Below are 15,318 nucleotides of genomic sequence, written 5' to 3' on the forward strand. Positions count from 1 at the left end.
TGTTCAAGGTCATATTGCAGGGAACGACGACTTTACAGTACTTTTTTCCATTATTACAAGCCTAGCCTCAGCTATGAAGAAAACCCAATCCAAACGCCGTTCCCAATAACCGTACAATAATTAACAGTGATCCAACATTCATGCCCTTGTTCTCTTTGTTCTTCATGCCAGGGGGGATTGGAGACAGAGTCTGCAAGAATAGCGTCCTAACAATGTGTCCTCATCAAGGACAGTGGTGATCAAGATGAAGCTCCCGAGGCAAGGGAAACTTGACGCAGCTCGTTGCACCGAGGACGTATTCGTTGGAAATTTTGGCAATGTGAGGCCAAATGTCCCGTAGCAAGGCCCAGAGATCCTTTGAACACAGAGCAAGGAGTCTTAGACCAGGATCATCATCCCTGACGACAGCCATCTCGAGGGACTCTTGGGTGAGGACAGCCTCATAGGACCACTCTTCGCTTCCAAGTGGAAGTTTGGGGAACTTCAGATACACAAAGTGCTGCAGATACGTGAGTTTGTCCCACAGAGGCCGATCTTTGTTTGAGCCTAGGAACATGTTCCGCAAAAGCTTCTTGTCGACAACAACGGCCACCTCACAAAGCTGAAGGGTGAGTGAATGTCGAAGCTCGTCCATGTTCGCTGGTGGCATTAGCAAAAATACTGCATGAATGTAGTAATAGTCTCACCTATGATTTCGCTCTCTTCATAGTGGAACATGTGACCACCGTCCAGGAATTGAAACTCGCGGAGAGGGTAGAATGAACCCTCTTGCCGCCAGACCAAGATGTTGTATGCAAGCTCACCAATCCTCTGGTTATCGCAGCACAGCGGTTGCGCCGCGAGCACCATGTACCATAACTCTTGATTGGTCATGGCAGTGCTGGCGTGCAGTAAAGCGTCCAGGACTCTTCTCACACTGCCCATGATCAAGTACACCCGGGCAAGGTAGCACAGGGCGAGAATATCCTGGCAACTTCTGCGTGAACCCCGCGGCAAGAATCCAGCGTGGAGAATCGACATGAGATCGCGTATGAGTGTAGGTCGTTCGTTGATGGGCCAAATTCGCTGGTTGGGGAACTCGTCAAAGTTCCATGCCCAATGAGCTGAAGCATTGTAGACTGTCTGCTTGTGGACCTGGAACCTCTGCTTCTTCTTCGGAGAACCCCCAATGACCTCAAAGACGGCGTAGCCATTGGGTATCATACTCGCATCCAAAGGTCCATCGGGAGATAGCTCAAAGTCCACAACGCACGAACGTGTGCTGACGCCGCTGAAGGTCGCAAACACGATCGACTGGCGCTTAGAAGACTCGGACGGCGCGGGAAGGCGTATGGATGGCAGCGGGGAGGGCCTCCAGTCCTTGAATGGTTTTGAAAAGGGAAGAACGTGCTTCTCGATGGAAAGGACCTGTGGCTGTGAGGCCATGGCGAGTTTTCTAAAGACGTTAGCTCATTGCCTCCATCCTTTGCCGAGTCGTACCTACTTGACATTCTTCGTTTGAGAAGCCATGGTGGAGCGAGATGGTCGGGAAGATGCAAGCTGAGAAGGCGGGATTGTTGAACGAAATATGGAGGTCACCGGCGTGGAATGGATAATGGGAAGGTGGGATAGTCGAGCGAGGGACCCAGGTCGCCGAGGTAGGGGAATGGACGACCTGGAAAGGCAGAATGGGCGAGCGAGGTGGAGGGTAGAAGTCGGAAAGGGCTGAACGAGGCAACGGACAAAAGGGAAGAAGGCAGATTCCTCGAGGCTGGGAGAAGCAAAACGCACACAAGTTGGAAAGACCGAGTAGGGAAGGAAGGGCTGAGGACCCGCTTTCCTGGCGATAGGTCGTCCCTCGGGGAGGAAGGAGCACGTCGAAGTAAACACGGCGTGGCAGGTACGAAGGCCTACAGTGGACTGGCGAGTTCTTCCCAAGCATCGACTCTCTCCCATAGAGCTAATCTAGTCAAATCCATTCCACTCATCCTCGTCGCTGCCCTCGTCGCTTTCGTCCTCGCTCTCTTCAGATGAATCCTCGCTTGAAGCCTCCTCCTCCGGCGCGCTCACAGTCGCCGCCTCCAATACCACAGGCTTCCCTGTACTCTTGAGCACCGGCATCCCGGCCATATCCCTCATGATCCGTCCGTCGTCGTCTCTCAAGTACGGGCCATCCTCGTCGATCGCCTCCTCTCTCGCAAACGCGGCAACGAAGAACCCCATCACGCCGTGGCCGTCGCCCTTGTATGTCCGTATACACGCTTCCGCCACGGTCTCATCACCTCCGGCCGCCTCGGGGAGTCCACGGACGGGCCACTCCCGCATACCGCGGACCTGCTTCTGCCTCGGTAGAATTTTCCATCCGCGCTCTTTTGCAACGCGTGACGCGAGGGCCTTGATCACGACGCCCTCGTTCTCCTCTGCGTGTATCGAGCAGGTTGAATAGGTAATCTTCTTGGCTGCGGAAAACTTCATGGCGTGAAGCAGAAGCGTCAACTGGAAGCCGGCTAACGCGTCTAGGCGCTTTTGCAGCTCCTGCTCCGACTGAACCTCGACCGTGTTGCCGTCGTCATCGACCATCACCGCGCCGGGCTCCTCCTTTTCGTCCCGCTTGCGCTTGCGGTCGTCCTGTTTTGACGGCTTTCCCTTTGCGCTCTTGGATCCAGGCGGGCCAGGAACCTCTGGGAGATGCAGCTCCGGCATCGAATCACGTCCTACGATACCGCTGCCAGAGCAGCTGGGGTCCAGCAGCAGGGCCCCGACGTCCTTGTACGTGTCGGACTTGGGATCAACATCTAAAAAGTCTTGGCCAGGACCGATCTTGGTCATGCCCCGACTGCCAGCAATCCTGACCATCTTTTCCAGCGTCTGAGCCCTCTTGGAGTCCCTCTCGAACGCAAAGATGGTCTGCTTTTGGGCTCCCTGCTCGGGTTCATGCGACTTGACAATCGCTGCGAGGTGCGTTGTCTTGTTCCCCGGTGCCGCACACGAATCGATAACGTCGCCGTCCTCCGAGTGCGGGTCCAGGAGATACGCTGGAAAGCAGGATGCCTTGTCCTGCAGAATGATCTCGCCCTTGAGGTAGGCCTGCGTCTTGGTCACATCCGTGCCGGGTGATGCTGCGAGGAGGAAGGGGATGTGACTGTCGATAAAGATGGCCTTGCCCGTTGCCTGCGTCACGGCCTCGATGGAAAGCGCCCTCTCGTACCCCTTGAAGGTGGTCTCAAGTTGGTCCTCCACATTACTCTTGAGCACGTTGACCCTGATCCATCGAGGGTGTCTTCCTTCGGGGTCCGTGTTGGCGTTGACGTCGGCCCGCAGCAGTTCCAACGACGACATCTTCCTCCTCAAACGGGCGCGCGTGAGCTCAGAGGTCAGTCTCGTCTTGTGCCGCTCAATGGTTGTCCTGAAACCGTGAGACTGGGGCAGCGCGATACCCTTCTTGGCCAGGAGGAAGTCGTGCACCAGCAGTAGCGCCAGTATAGGTGTGAGCTGCACAGTCAGCGGTATTCAACGACTGTAGAATGCAGTAGGCTCACCTTGCGCTCATGGCGCAGAATGTCCGCCGCCTCGATGACCTCCTTCAAGATTGCACTCCACTTGCACGTCTCCAGTGCGAGGGCGTAGACCTGCGCCGGCGGCGACTTGAGACCCTTTTTGCCAAACACGCGGCTCTTCAAGCTGCCGCCATGGTCGGAGCTCGCCGTGAGAATGTCGGCAGCCTCGTGATACAGCGACATGGTGCCGGCAATCCGTATGTATTGACGTTGGTCACCGCAGCCGTCTCGGTGTGCGGCTGTGGGGATATCGGCGGGTGAGGTGAAGAGAAATTTCTACAGTGGGCACCGCTGGTTCGGAGAATTTGTGGGGACCGGCGGCAGTGGACGGACGCGTTGATTGCTTGGCCAATTGAGACTGCCAGACACGCACTTGTCTCGATGTGTCCCTTGCTTCACCCGGAAATGGTCACTGTGACTTGAATTAATTAACTTTTGAGTCGGCATCTGGATCATGGATTTGGCAATGCAGTTATGTGGTGGATTTGTTTCGCGTGGACGAAATAACCTTATTTCGACGTCCAGACGCCAATTTGGTGGGCCCCAACGTCCACCTAGACAACCGACAGGCTCCAAAGCTCCTCACACAGCTCAATCGTCAGTGGCGGCAAGTTGGCTCAATTGTCTAACTGACTACCAAATAACCACTTCTCAAAACCCCTTCCCAAATGCGGTGCCTCTTCTGTAGAGACCCGTGTAAGAATCGAAATGTATGTGTTCCAAGGTACAAACAAGAAGCGAATCCAGTTGCCCTTGAGATTGCTCGTGTTCCCCAAGCTTTGCTTCCTCTGGTTCAAAGGTGTGTATGTAACTGATCATCATCATCATCAAAAAAGAAATTCGCGCGAGCATTCTCGCACACAAAGAAAGGGGATGCTTTTCCAAACAACCCCGCCGAGCCCCATTGTCCAAAAAACGTCTCAAACTCCCATCCCAGCCACGGCCCTAGAATGTCTAACGAAGAAAAGATTGATACAGGCGCAACCCAAAGGCTGGTGGCGCGCATAGGCTCGATGGACAAGCCGCTTAGTTGCGGTTGCTGCGGTGGCGGTGGAGGTGCTCGTGCTCGTGGACGTGGCGGCGGGCCTTGTAGTTGTCGGTCGAGCCGGCGGGGGTTGCGGCGGCCTTGGACTCCTCCGCGGGAGAAGTGACGGTGACAGTCTTGTAGACGGTCCTGGTCTTGCGGGAGCATGAAGATGCCGAGGGCTTGGGCACGACGGCGTTGGTGGTAGGGACGGCGGCGGCGGCAGACGTCTCGGCAGCCTTGGACGGCTCGGCAGCCTTGGACGGCTCGGCAGCCTTGGACGGCTCGGCAGCCTTGGACGGCTCGGCAGCCTTGGACGGCTCGGCAGCCTTGGACGGCTCGGCGGCGTTGGTGGTGCTGGCCTTCTCAGGGGCGACCTGGATGGGAAGCTCAGAAGAGACAACAGCGGATGTCTTGGGAACTTCCTCCTGGCTGACGTAGCCAGAAGTGGCGGCCTTGCTGGCAGAAGGCTGGACGGGAGAGGGCTTGGCAGAAGCAGCGGTCGCAGCAGACGAGGCGGACGAACCAGAAGGCTTGACGACAGAACCACTGCCGCTGCCGCTGCCACTGCCGACGATAGAGCCGTAGGAGAAGCCGCTGAGGAGGTTGTCACCGGGAAGCTTGCTCATGAGACCATCGACAACTTCGTCGACGGGCGAGGAAATCGTGCAGTCCTTGTCGGTGTTGAGGCCCTTGAGAAGACCGGGGCACTTATCCATGCCAGAAGAGCCGGCGTTGCAGTTGTCAATGATTTGCTGAAGAACGGTCTCATCCCAAGCAGCGATAAAGTCGGCATGGAGACTGTAGCCAGAGGCATCGCCGTTGGAGAGGACAAACGGCTGGGATCCCTGGCCGGGAGTCCAGCGGCTGGCAAACTTGGGAGTGTCCCAGTAGACCTCGAAGAACATGTGAGGGACGTGGATCCATCCGGCAGGGCAGTTCTTGCGGCGGCTGTTAGACGCGCCCTTGTTGGAGGGCCAGGCCATGCTCTCGTAGTCGGTCAGGGCGGCTTTGGGGTTGTAGCAGGAAGGCATGTGGACGTCGGCGCGAAGAGGGGAAGCGTAGCCGTCGCAGTTCTGGTCGGGGAAACCGACTCCGGAGCCGTCGTTGTTGGGATCGACAATGCCGGCGGTGGTGCCGTCAGAGTTGGCGGGGTACGACGGCGGGTTATAGTTGGATCTAGGGCAAGTCCACTGAACAGGCTGGATCGGGCCGTCCGCAGGCTCGAGGTTCTGCTTGCCTCCGGAGGAGGGGGCAACACGAGTGGAGGCATTACCGCTGAAGATCTGCAAGCCCTTGGGGAAGGCCTTGATCTCATCGTCGGTGCCATCGAAGCTGGGCGGTCTTAGTATAGAACCTAGTCTAGGAGACGATCACACTCACAAGTAGTAGACGTTGACGTAGAAAACATCGACCGCCTCAAACTCCTTGGTCTTGGGGTCCTGGAAGTACAGAGACGGGAACCAGTAGGCGCTGTTGTCGCCGTTGATCATGGCGTTGGTGCACTTGGACTGCGAGAGAGTCTCGCCAGTGGCCGACATGCCAAAGTTGCTTCCTCCCATGACGCCGTGGACGTGGGTCGCGGGATTTCCGGGGTTGATGATGGGATCAACACGAGTCTTGACGAGCTGCTTGTTGTTGAAGCGGAGGACGGCAAAGGTTCTGTCATCGGACTTGGAGCCGGCCGAGGCGGCGCCCAGTAGGGCAGCCAGAGTAGTGGCAGCGGAGAACTTCATGGTGGTTGATTGTGTGATGTGAGACGGGTATCAAAGTGGTCGCTGGGACTCTTGCTAGCTGAGTAGGGACTGTGTGGGTGCTGATACCGGAGCACCTGTTGAAATGAACGGTGTATATCGCGACTCGGTGAGTGACGAAAGTGGTGAGTGAGTGAATGAGACAGATCAAAGAGGGCTGTCTGGAAGTTGTAATGAGAGGACGTGCTCAGCAAGCTGCAGCGTTTTGCGGGTCGAAAAGGAATGATGAAAGGAGAAAATAAAATGCCCAGCAAGTGTCGACAGGGAAAGGTGGTGGAATGGAGAAGGTGAGGTCGGGGTGTAGATCCACGGTGGAGGATGGAAGAAGTGGGAGTAATATATTCATCGGACGGCAGCTGGGACCCAGACCCGGGCGGGACGGGGGGGCACACGGTGAGTGGCAGTTGGCAGGCTACGGCGAGGTACCTTGGATCTGGGAAGGGGGCCCGGGTGGTAGGAAGGCGCTAGCAGGGTGGCCAGGGACGCTCAGCCGTGACGCCATGGAGCATTCGTGGTACTACGAAGTAGTAGTGCGGCCTTGCCAATCTGGCGATGGATGTCGACGGAGAACGGAGTACTTGAGCACAGGGCGGGACGGTGTACATACTCGGGCAGGTTAAGCCTGTAAGTCAATGAGGAGGGTTGCATCTCGACAACGTGGTGGACAGAATTATGATGGAAGTACCTTGCGATAGGATGTATGCTCAGGTTACTTGTGAGATGGGATGAACAGGGAATCCTTGAGCTCTGATTTCCTTCTTGCTACTATTTTCGAGTACATGTTCGACACAACCAAGAAACTGTCCGTATGATTCTGGAGGGAAAAAGAACGGGGAAACAAGAGCCTAGACGAATCGTCCAGAGTACCTTACATTACACCACAGAAGGTCGAGAAGAAACGAAACGGCGGCAAGCTGACGACCTCCCCCTTGGACCCCCGCTCATCTGATGTCTGCACTCACGCACTGGATAGGAGACGGGAGTGCACAAAAGTTGAGATGGTGTGCTGCACGGCTGGTTCCTGCATGGTGCATAATCATTTCTGATTTCCCATTGGCTGAATTCGGTGCTTAACTGCCAAAATTGTGCAGGCCCGAGGTCAATTGTCGCTCAGTGTGACGCCGGAGCTGTTCTTAGGCTCTTAGCACGAAAAAAGGCACGCTGACTCGCCCCTGGTTTCTGGGCTTCTTCTCTCGCTAGCGTTTGTGCCGCGCGACGTGGCGTCCAGTCAGCTTTCAGCCAGACCACACCACACGGAAGAGGATAGCCAACTGCCAGCCGACCTCCTGGGCAAAGGGCACATGGACGAGGGCTTCAAGACTCAAGTGCCCGTTTGTGGCGCTGGAAAAGTTTGATTTGGCGGATCAGAGGCGTCCGTCCGTTTGGAAACACATAGCTGCCAGCATCACCAGGCTCCAGCGACTATCGACGCTCAGGGCTTGGTGGCGATTGGGGACACGAGTCGTCGCTATATTTCAGGGGCAAAGGGCATCCACGATCCGGCCGATGACGTCCTGGCAGCCTGTCAAGTGTCTGCCTCTCTCTGGTTCTCATCTGCCATGTCTTGGTCCGTCCCGGTTGTGGTGTTGATGACGGTGGATATTACCCTTCGAATAAGCACTGTGGGCTGCCGACGAGCCAGACAACTGTGTTTGTGCTGCATGCTGCGAGAGGAGGGACAGCAAGTGCAGATAGCCATCCAGACACCAGCGCCTTCCACAAAATATCGCAATATCTGTCGTTGCTGCCTCGATGTCTTTGGGAAGGGACAACAGGAAGTTGCGGTTTACCTTCTTTCCCGCTAACCTTATCCGGGCAAGCGGTACCTGGGATGTTTATCCCACTTGCGCAGGGGCTCGCCCTTCCCAAATTGCAGGGTTTGAGACTTTTCCCAAGAAGCAACGGGCAGGAACCTCGAGACAGACGAGATAGGAAACCACATCTGAGTCGGCACTTGAGACTTTTCGAAAGGCTGGAAAGAGCGAACACAGCTCCGACCGCATCGAGCTTCAGCAGCATCACCTGCGAGACACCAAACCCGTCATTCGGGAATCTCGGGGTCATTCCTCCAACTGAACCATCCTCTGAACAATCCCTTTATTGCCTCCCGACGGAATGGCCATGTCTCTTGATTGTCTTGACTCTTGGGTCCTTGGTCCTTGGGTCCTTGGCCGGGCAAAAGAGTTTTCTAGCTGCATAACTTATGCATCCAACTTGTCGCTCCCCACCTCCATCCCTCGCAAAACGTCTGTTCTGGTCGTGCGACGCTCGATCGGGGCACAATTCCCAGACTCAAACCACCGAACAATGCCATTCATTCTCGCTGGAGGATGATGGCGATCAAATAGTCGCTCACCATTCCAATCCCTCGGTTCCCTCCGGTCCAAGAAAGCTGCCATACACTCGGCCCTAGCAGAGTCCAGACCTCTGTCTCCAAGGGCTGGGGATCAGCCATGACAGATCACAGGCCTGCCCGCGAGCTCTGGACTCTGGACTCTGGAGTCGACTGGGTCGGCGGCTGGTGGAGTTTCGAAACGCCTGATCCTGGCGCTCATCCCATGTTCACCCGTGTGTTCGAGAAAACAATCACGGACTGCCCGGCGAATCATGTCCTCCCGAGTCGACGGCGCTCCTGCGGGGAGATTGACTGCTGCCTCCGGCTGCGACCTGGCATCAGCCCCCGGCCATCGCACCGGCACTCAACTGCGACAAATTTTTCACAATGCCGGCGAGTCGACAAGCGCTAGAAGAAAGCCACAATTCATGTCTCTGGCAACCTGCTTGGAGGCGTTCCGATATACAGCATAATACTTTGCGAGTTGCATGTACTGTCTACAGTCCCGCGAGAATACACATGACACCTCGCTGGTGGTCGTCAGAATGGCTGGGGACAGCGTGATGCATCTCCGACCGGGCGAGAATCCTGTCTGACATCAAAAGACTTTACCCAGAATGACGACGCATTGCCGTTCCGAGGGCTTTTTTGTGCACTCGTGGGACAATTTCACAGAGGTTCCTCTTTTGGTCTTCTGTCTCGAATCGCAACAGTCTCACTTCGACACGCGCCAGGTTGTCTTCAGCCAGCCCCGGAAACAGTTGCCCAGACTTGGATCAGAGACAGACTCAGTATTCTTCGAGCAGTATCGCCGATGACAAGACAGCGTCTTGGAATGACAACGGACTTATCCGGGCAAGGGCTCACCGACAAGTCCCATGGTCACCACCGCCTCTCTTCATCTACAGATTGAACGATGCCCGTCTACCACCTAGGTTCACAACGTTTACATGGGATGGTGCAGCGCCACAGTGGCTCTCGTCGGGGTCTCAAAGTGCCAAGAGATGGAAAACCAGGTTGCGAGCAAGTCCCAAGGAAATAGGCGAGATGACTGAACGGTCGCGCCAGGCGATACGAATTCTCTTGACATAATAGCCCATATAGCAACAAGCTCTTTTGGCTGGGCAGAGGGGCTCTCCCTTTGCGCCCTGGGAGTCCCCCTGAGCCGCCGTTTGGCGGGAAATCGGCTGGCGCGCGCTTCCAAAACGCCCGGTCCCCAATGGCGGTCCGCTCAATTAGACAACCGGCAAACGTGAGCCAGAAGCCGCTACTGGGCAAATTGAGCATGAAACCGATTGTCTCGCGACGCCGTGGCTAGAAATATTTCAAGGCAGCATGGCCATCGCATCTCTGCGCGCTTTCAACGCGGGATGTTTAGCGAGCTGTGAGCATGCGAGCCTACCTATTGTCGCTTTAGTTGCAACGCACCTCTCGGCGACCGGCAGTTTGTCATGCACTCTAGGCTTTCTTCTTCCTATTAGAAGTTGCGATGGTCCTTGCTAGCCAAAGTGTCAGTCTGCCCCGGTATGCACCGCAGGGACGGATCGACGGCGCCGCACCTTCCCGAGCCGGACCATAACCAGACGGTGTCATCTCATTTCTGGCAATGTGTCGCCTCTCAATCACTGACCCAAGCTCTCAGGCAAGCACAGCCGAAAAGGTCAACGTGGCTTGCTGCTACGGAGCGTGACCATCACATCCCGTGTCCAAATCTCTTGTGAGGGATTTCTCTCAAATCGCCATCCGATGCCGAGGCCCTTTCGTGGAATCGGCTATCGCATCTGCTCCCGTCCCTGCGTGAGCGGCCTCGCTAGCACTTCACCATCAATCGCCTAGCTCCATTGTTTGCCTCCCTTGGCAAACCCCTCCCCCCGGGCACATCTTGCGAGTGAGCTTGTACGTGCGCGCCTGTTTGGCCATGTGCCGCGTTCCCGGCTCCGATGATAAGGGCTTGCGTCGGGGTTAGGGCTGACAGTCACGGTCCCGCGCGGATAGTATCGACGGGAAGCTGCGTAGAGTCTTGGAGGGGTCACGCAAGTGTCAGTGATGCCCAGTTTCGGCAGAAGTTATTCCGACGCAAGACTTTATCCATCTGTTGGTTGCAGGTTGTATTCTTGTGTCTTGGTCCGGGAACGAATCGCTTTGCAGAGACGACTATGTCTTGTCCCGGTCCATGACACTGCGGCTTTGATTTCCGGATAGTGGCGTCGTGTTTATGACTTTTGTGACAGACTCTGGATGTGCCGCGTAGTTTATATCTGACAACTTCACAGGTCGTACGCCGAGCTATGTGGCATGGCCCTTTGCATGGCTTGTATATGCGTGACGGTGCCCCTCACTTGACGACCACTCAGCGAGCTGTGAATGTACTTTTGTATACAACATCTAGATATACATTTTGTCCTGGATCTTATCATGCGGAAAGAGGCATCCGTCATGCATACTTTGCGCAGTCATATAAACATCCAATACTCTTTCCCCTCACCCGAGACAGATTCAGCGAACTATCCAATCCGACCCTCCATCGGGACGGCATCGTCATACCCCTCTCTACCGGTCGTCCTCCTGCGGCCAGCAAGCGGCAACCTCGAGGTTGCCATTCTGATCCGCCTCAAAGCTGAGGGCGACGGTGCCGCCAAACTCGAGCGGGCTGCCCTCCCACACCACAATGTCGTTGCTCTTGGGCAGGCCGAGAATGTCCTCGACGTTGCCGGACACGAGGCGGATGGCTTCCTTTTCGCCGAAGTTGGCGTACTTGGCGGCCCACGCGGCTTCAAGGGCGAGGTCGTGGATGCGGTAGTCTGCGGGCATGACTGGCATGTGTTAGCTCTTCTGTAGACCGTGCTGCAACATCATGCGACTCACTATCCGTGACAATGGCGACTGCAAAGTAGACGCCCGCCTCGCTGAGGATGCGGGCGACGCTCGGGGTCAGGGGCGGGCCGACGACGGCATCGCGGTGACGATAGGAGGAGGGCGCCGGGCGAGTCTCGGTGAGGATGAGGGGGATCTGGGACTTTGCAAGCTCCAAGGCAACCTATTCTGCGTTAGACCTATTGTGCTGTAGCATCTGTGTGTACTCACCAAGGGCGCCTCGGCACCGCCTTGGATGACGAGATTCACGTCTGGAAAGTCGTTCTTGATGTTGATGATTTGCTGAATGTCCCACTGCTCCTGTTAGCTTCGTCTTTGATACGTTCAATGGTAGACCCACGTGGTTATTGGCATTGATCACGAGCGGCAGCTTGCCTGACGCAACCTCGCCAAAGGTCGTCTCATTGTGCTTCCCCTGGCCGTCGGCGAGAATCTTGCGGAGTTTCTTCACAGCGGTGCTAATGGTACCCACGCTCTCTTTTGCCTTGTCGTCAATGGTAACGTGAAGCGCAACCTCGGGCCGGAAGACGCCGCCGTCGAGGAGCGTTCGATCGGTGCGCGTAAGGATGCCGACGCTGACGCCGTTGACAAAGGCGCCGCCCTCGGAGCTGAGGGGCGGGGTGATGGCACGGGTGATGCCGCCGAGGCGCGCGCGGGCAAAGGCCTTGCCCTCCAGCTGGACGCCGTACTTTGCGTAGTCGAGGTTCTCTGGGTCGTTTCCGTCCTTCTTCGGGTCGGCATAGCCGTCTCCGGTGGAGTCCTCGGTCGCAATCTCAACCATGCCGAGGGAGGCTGTGAGGGCCGTCAAGCCGGGCAGGACGTGACCGTTGGATAGGTCGAGGGTGGTGACGTCGGACTTGAATGCCACCTTGCCGACGGCCGCCGAGCAGTTCTCGGGCGTGCTAAGACAGGCGACCCTGCCGCTGTTGATCACAAGAGTAAAGTTCTCGCCGCTGACATCGCGGAAGACGGTGGGCACCTGGGGGTGGTTTTCCAGGAACGTGCTCGTGATACCGTTGATGACGAAGCTGGAATTTGCCTTTGTGGTCTTGTTGCAGAACGCATCCCTCTTCTCTGGCTCCAGCTCCGTTCGCATGTTGGGCTTCACGGGGAGGGACTCCTTGGCGGATGCTTCGTCAAAGGTCTTGCCCATGCTCTCCTGAACAATGTGGTGCTTCAGCTGGGGATTGCCATCAATGTACACCTGCAGGGGAGTCGCTCCAATGGACAGCGGGTGGGCATCCCAGACAACCAGATCCGCGTCGTAGCCAGGACGAGCGTAGCCAACGCGGTAGCCCAGGTCGATGGCCTTGGCGGGGATAGAGGTGACGGACTGCAGAGCCTTCTCTTCCGGCAGGTGGAACGCGTGGCCGACACCCGCTTGGAACATGATGTACTTTGCGTTCGTCTCGGGCGCGGTGTGGTCTGACTTGTAGGCCACGGGGATGCCATGCTCGTTGAGGATCTTGCCCGCGGAGAGGCTCGGTGCGTAGGCCTCGAACTTGTACAGACTAAACTCGGCAAAGGTGGCGACGGTGACGTTTCTGCACTGGTCAGTATAGTCCACAGGTGGAAGTTGGTCACTTACTCGCCGTACGCCTTGAGCATCTCGGGAACCTGCCAGGCCTCGAGGGCGTGATGGAAGGCCCGGACACGAACGCCGTACTCGCCAGTGACCCGGAGCATGGTCTCAAAGTCCTCTGGGAGGTAGCAGTGGTTCTGCATGGAGACTCGGCCGCGGAGCATGCCGACGGTGGACTCGAGCTTGAGGTCGGCGGGAAAGCTGCCAGACTCTCGGACGAAGCGGTCCTTGACCCCATCAGACAAGGTCGACACGGTGGCGACGCTCTCGCAGTACTCGTCCTGTTTCTGCATGTGCTCCTTGGCCTTGGCAAACTGCTCGCGGAGGATGAAAGCGTTGGCCATGCGGGTGTGGCCGTAGATGCGCTTGGGGTTCTCGCCGCAGGCCAGCTTCATGTAGCGATGACGCTCCTCGATGGGGATATCACGCTCAAGCAGCAGCTCCTCGACGACGTACTCGCCCAGCTCTCCCGACTTGAGGACGTTCTTGATCACGGTGCCCTCTCCACCCATGATATTGGCAGAACCCGGCAGGATGAGCGACGTGGTGATGCCGCCAGACATGATGATGCGAGTGGCGTCATCGTACGCCTTCATCGAGTCGAGGATTCGTAGCATCGGGGTGAGCGGGCCGTAAGTCTTGGTCATTTCGTTCTCGTCCTCGGTGACGGACAGAGCCGGCCACAAGCTGGCGGAGTGATGCGAGTGCATATCGACGAGACCGGGAGTCACGAAGCGACCGTGCAAGTCGTGCTCGGTGGCGCCATCAGAGCTGATGGACTTGGATGCCGTTGTTGCCAGCTCGGTGAACAAGCCCTTTTCAAATTTGATGTCCATTGGCTCGGAAGCAATGGACTCGCCGTCAAAGAAGGTCATATTGCGCAGCACCACCGGCGTATCTTGGCCACGGACAGCGTTCCATCTCGAATTGGACTTGCGGGACTCTGGCTGGGGGCTCTTGGGAAACGTCTTGAGAGCCGCGCAGTGCTTCAAGGACTCATCGAAGCAGGCCAGATGGGCCGACGGAGACGCATGCCTCGTAGCATCGCGGATGACAGTCTCTCGTTCAATGAGAAACGTGTGCCAGGCGAGCAAGCCACCGATGAATACGCAGACGAGCACGCGGGGCGAGATGAGGCTTCGGAGGAGAGTGCAGCGGGGCCGGATGCGGGGGTAAGCGGCGGCTTCATACGGGGGTGGGACCGGAAAAGAGTCCCGGAAGAGGTCCGCCTCCTTGGAGGGGATGTGTGGTTGTGCCATTGTAACACGGTGCAATGTCGCGAGCAATGGTGACTGACAATTGGGGTCAGAGGTTAAGTTATGCAAACGAGGAACATCACATTATTGGCTTGCAAGGAGCTCAAATGTCAGATCGGAAGAACTTTCGATTGCGACACGCAGTCCGAGGTAGGAGCAACGAAGGTCCCCAGCAGCTTGGACAAGTTGGGAAGGTGCAATTGAGTTGCTGCTGGAGCTTGGGCACGGGGTATGTACTCAATCCGATAAGGAACGATATTTGTTAGTGATGTCTATGGAGTTGAATATATCTTACTAACATGGAGCGAAGAGGATACTTTGACCCACTGAAGCTTTATCGTCGACCAGGAGCTTCGTTGCAGGGAAAGTGCAAGGGACTTCTGTCTCATGGGGTGACGCAACTCAACAGTAGCATCGTGAGAAGACGCGTCCAAATGACCGGGAGTACTCCGTAGAGGCGCGTATTATCATTCTGATGTTCATATGAATACTGGTTGGTGCCACGACCACCAATGCCCAGGATAGACTTTCCAACAGTCACCATAGAGGCACAGACACACCCGGGTCATTCGCGAGTCGGGTCGTTGAGCAAAGTTTGCCATCATGGGAGGAAACTCACCGGACCGGCCTCTTAACTTCTATTAATGTCGCTACAGTCTCATTCTCGACACGTCGGCGGATTGTGAGCTGGAGTCTCGATCTGTGATGCCGTGCCTCTAGCGCCAGTTGTCAATGGCAGATCATTTAGATGAGGCGACGCGATGAACAGACGAGCATCCTGGCACTCGATTGCACTTTGTCACTATCCATATCATACCTATGTGGTCTGGTTCGGTGACCCCAGTTGCCCAGATGTTTCTGCACCATCTGCACGTCCTTCCCGCCTGTCTTCGTCTCGTCTTTCCCGGTTGGCTTGGGCCCCTCGGTTTTGGTGGGACTATGCCCCCCCAAAAACGG

General features: G+C 56.5%; 4 protein-coding genes across 4 annotated transcripts; all 4 read right to left on the minus strand.

The window, feature by feature from the left end:
* Positions 1-223: 223 nt before the first annotated feature.
* BDP81DRAFT_397049 (uncharacterized protein) lies at positions 224-1,509 on the minus strand (the record flags this gene model as incomplete). The annotated part of the gene is made up of 3 exons (XM_060588270.1): positions 224-639; positions 687-1,435; positions 1,484-1,509. 3 exons carry the CDS (start codon positions 1,507-1,509, stop codon positions 224-226), a joined length of 1,191 nt encoding a protein of 396 aa, XP_060442303.1.
* Positions 1,510-1,944: 435 nt separating this feature from the next.
* On the minus strand, positions 1,945-3,719 carry BDP81DRAFT_326316 (S-adenosyl-L-methionine-dependent methyltransferase; the record flags this gene model as incomplete). Its single annotated transcript, XM_060585052.1, has 2 exons — positions 1,945-3,471; positions 3,519-3,719. 2 exons carry the CDS (start codon positions 3,717-3,719, stop codon positions 1,945-1,947), a joined length of 1,728 nt encoding a protein of 575 aa, XP_060442304.1.
* Positions 3,720-4,562: 843 nt separating this feature from the next.
* BDP81DRAFT_326320 (uncharacterized protein) lies at positions 4,563-6,296 on the minus strand (the record flags this gene model as incomplete). The annotated part of the gene is made up of 2 exons (XM_060585053.1): positions 4,563-5,895; positions 5,944-6,296. 2 exons carry the CDS (start codon positions 6,294-6,296, stop codon positions 4,563-4,565), a joined length of 1,686 nt encoding a protein of 561 aa, XP_060442305.1.
* A 4,437-nt stretch (positions 6,297-10,733) lies between these two features.
* BDP81DRAFT_434286 (uncharacterized protein) lies at positions 10,734-14,480 on the minus strand. Its single transcript, XM_060590950.1, has 5 exons — positions 13,112-14,480; positions 11,864-13,067; positions 11,734-11,817; positions 11,515-11,686; positions 10,734-11,462 (listed from the first exon to the last, which is right to left on the minus strand). The coding sequence occupies exons 1-5, from the start codon at positions 14,362-14,364 to the stop codon at positions 11,200-11,202; spliced, it is 2,976 nt and encodes a 991-aa protein (XP_060442306.1). The 5' UTR covers positions 14,365-14,480; the 3' UTR covers positions 10,734-11,199.
* Positions 14,481-15,318: the final 838 nt, after the last annotated feature.

Source organism: Colletotrichum phormii, assembly GCF_030913505.1.
Source record: "Colletotrichum phormii strain CBS 102054 chromosome Unknown BDP81scaffold_17, whole genome shotgun sequence".
In the NCBI taxonomy this organism is placed as follows: Eukaryota; Fungi; Ascomycota; class Sordariomycetes; order Glomerellales; family Glomerellaceae; genus Colletotrichum; species Colletotrichum phormii.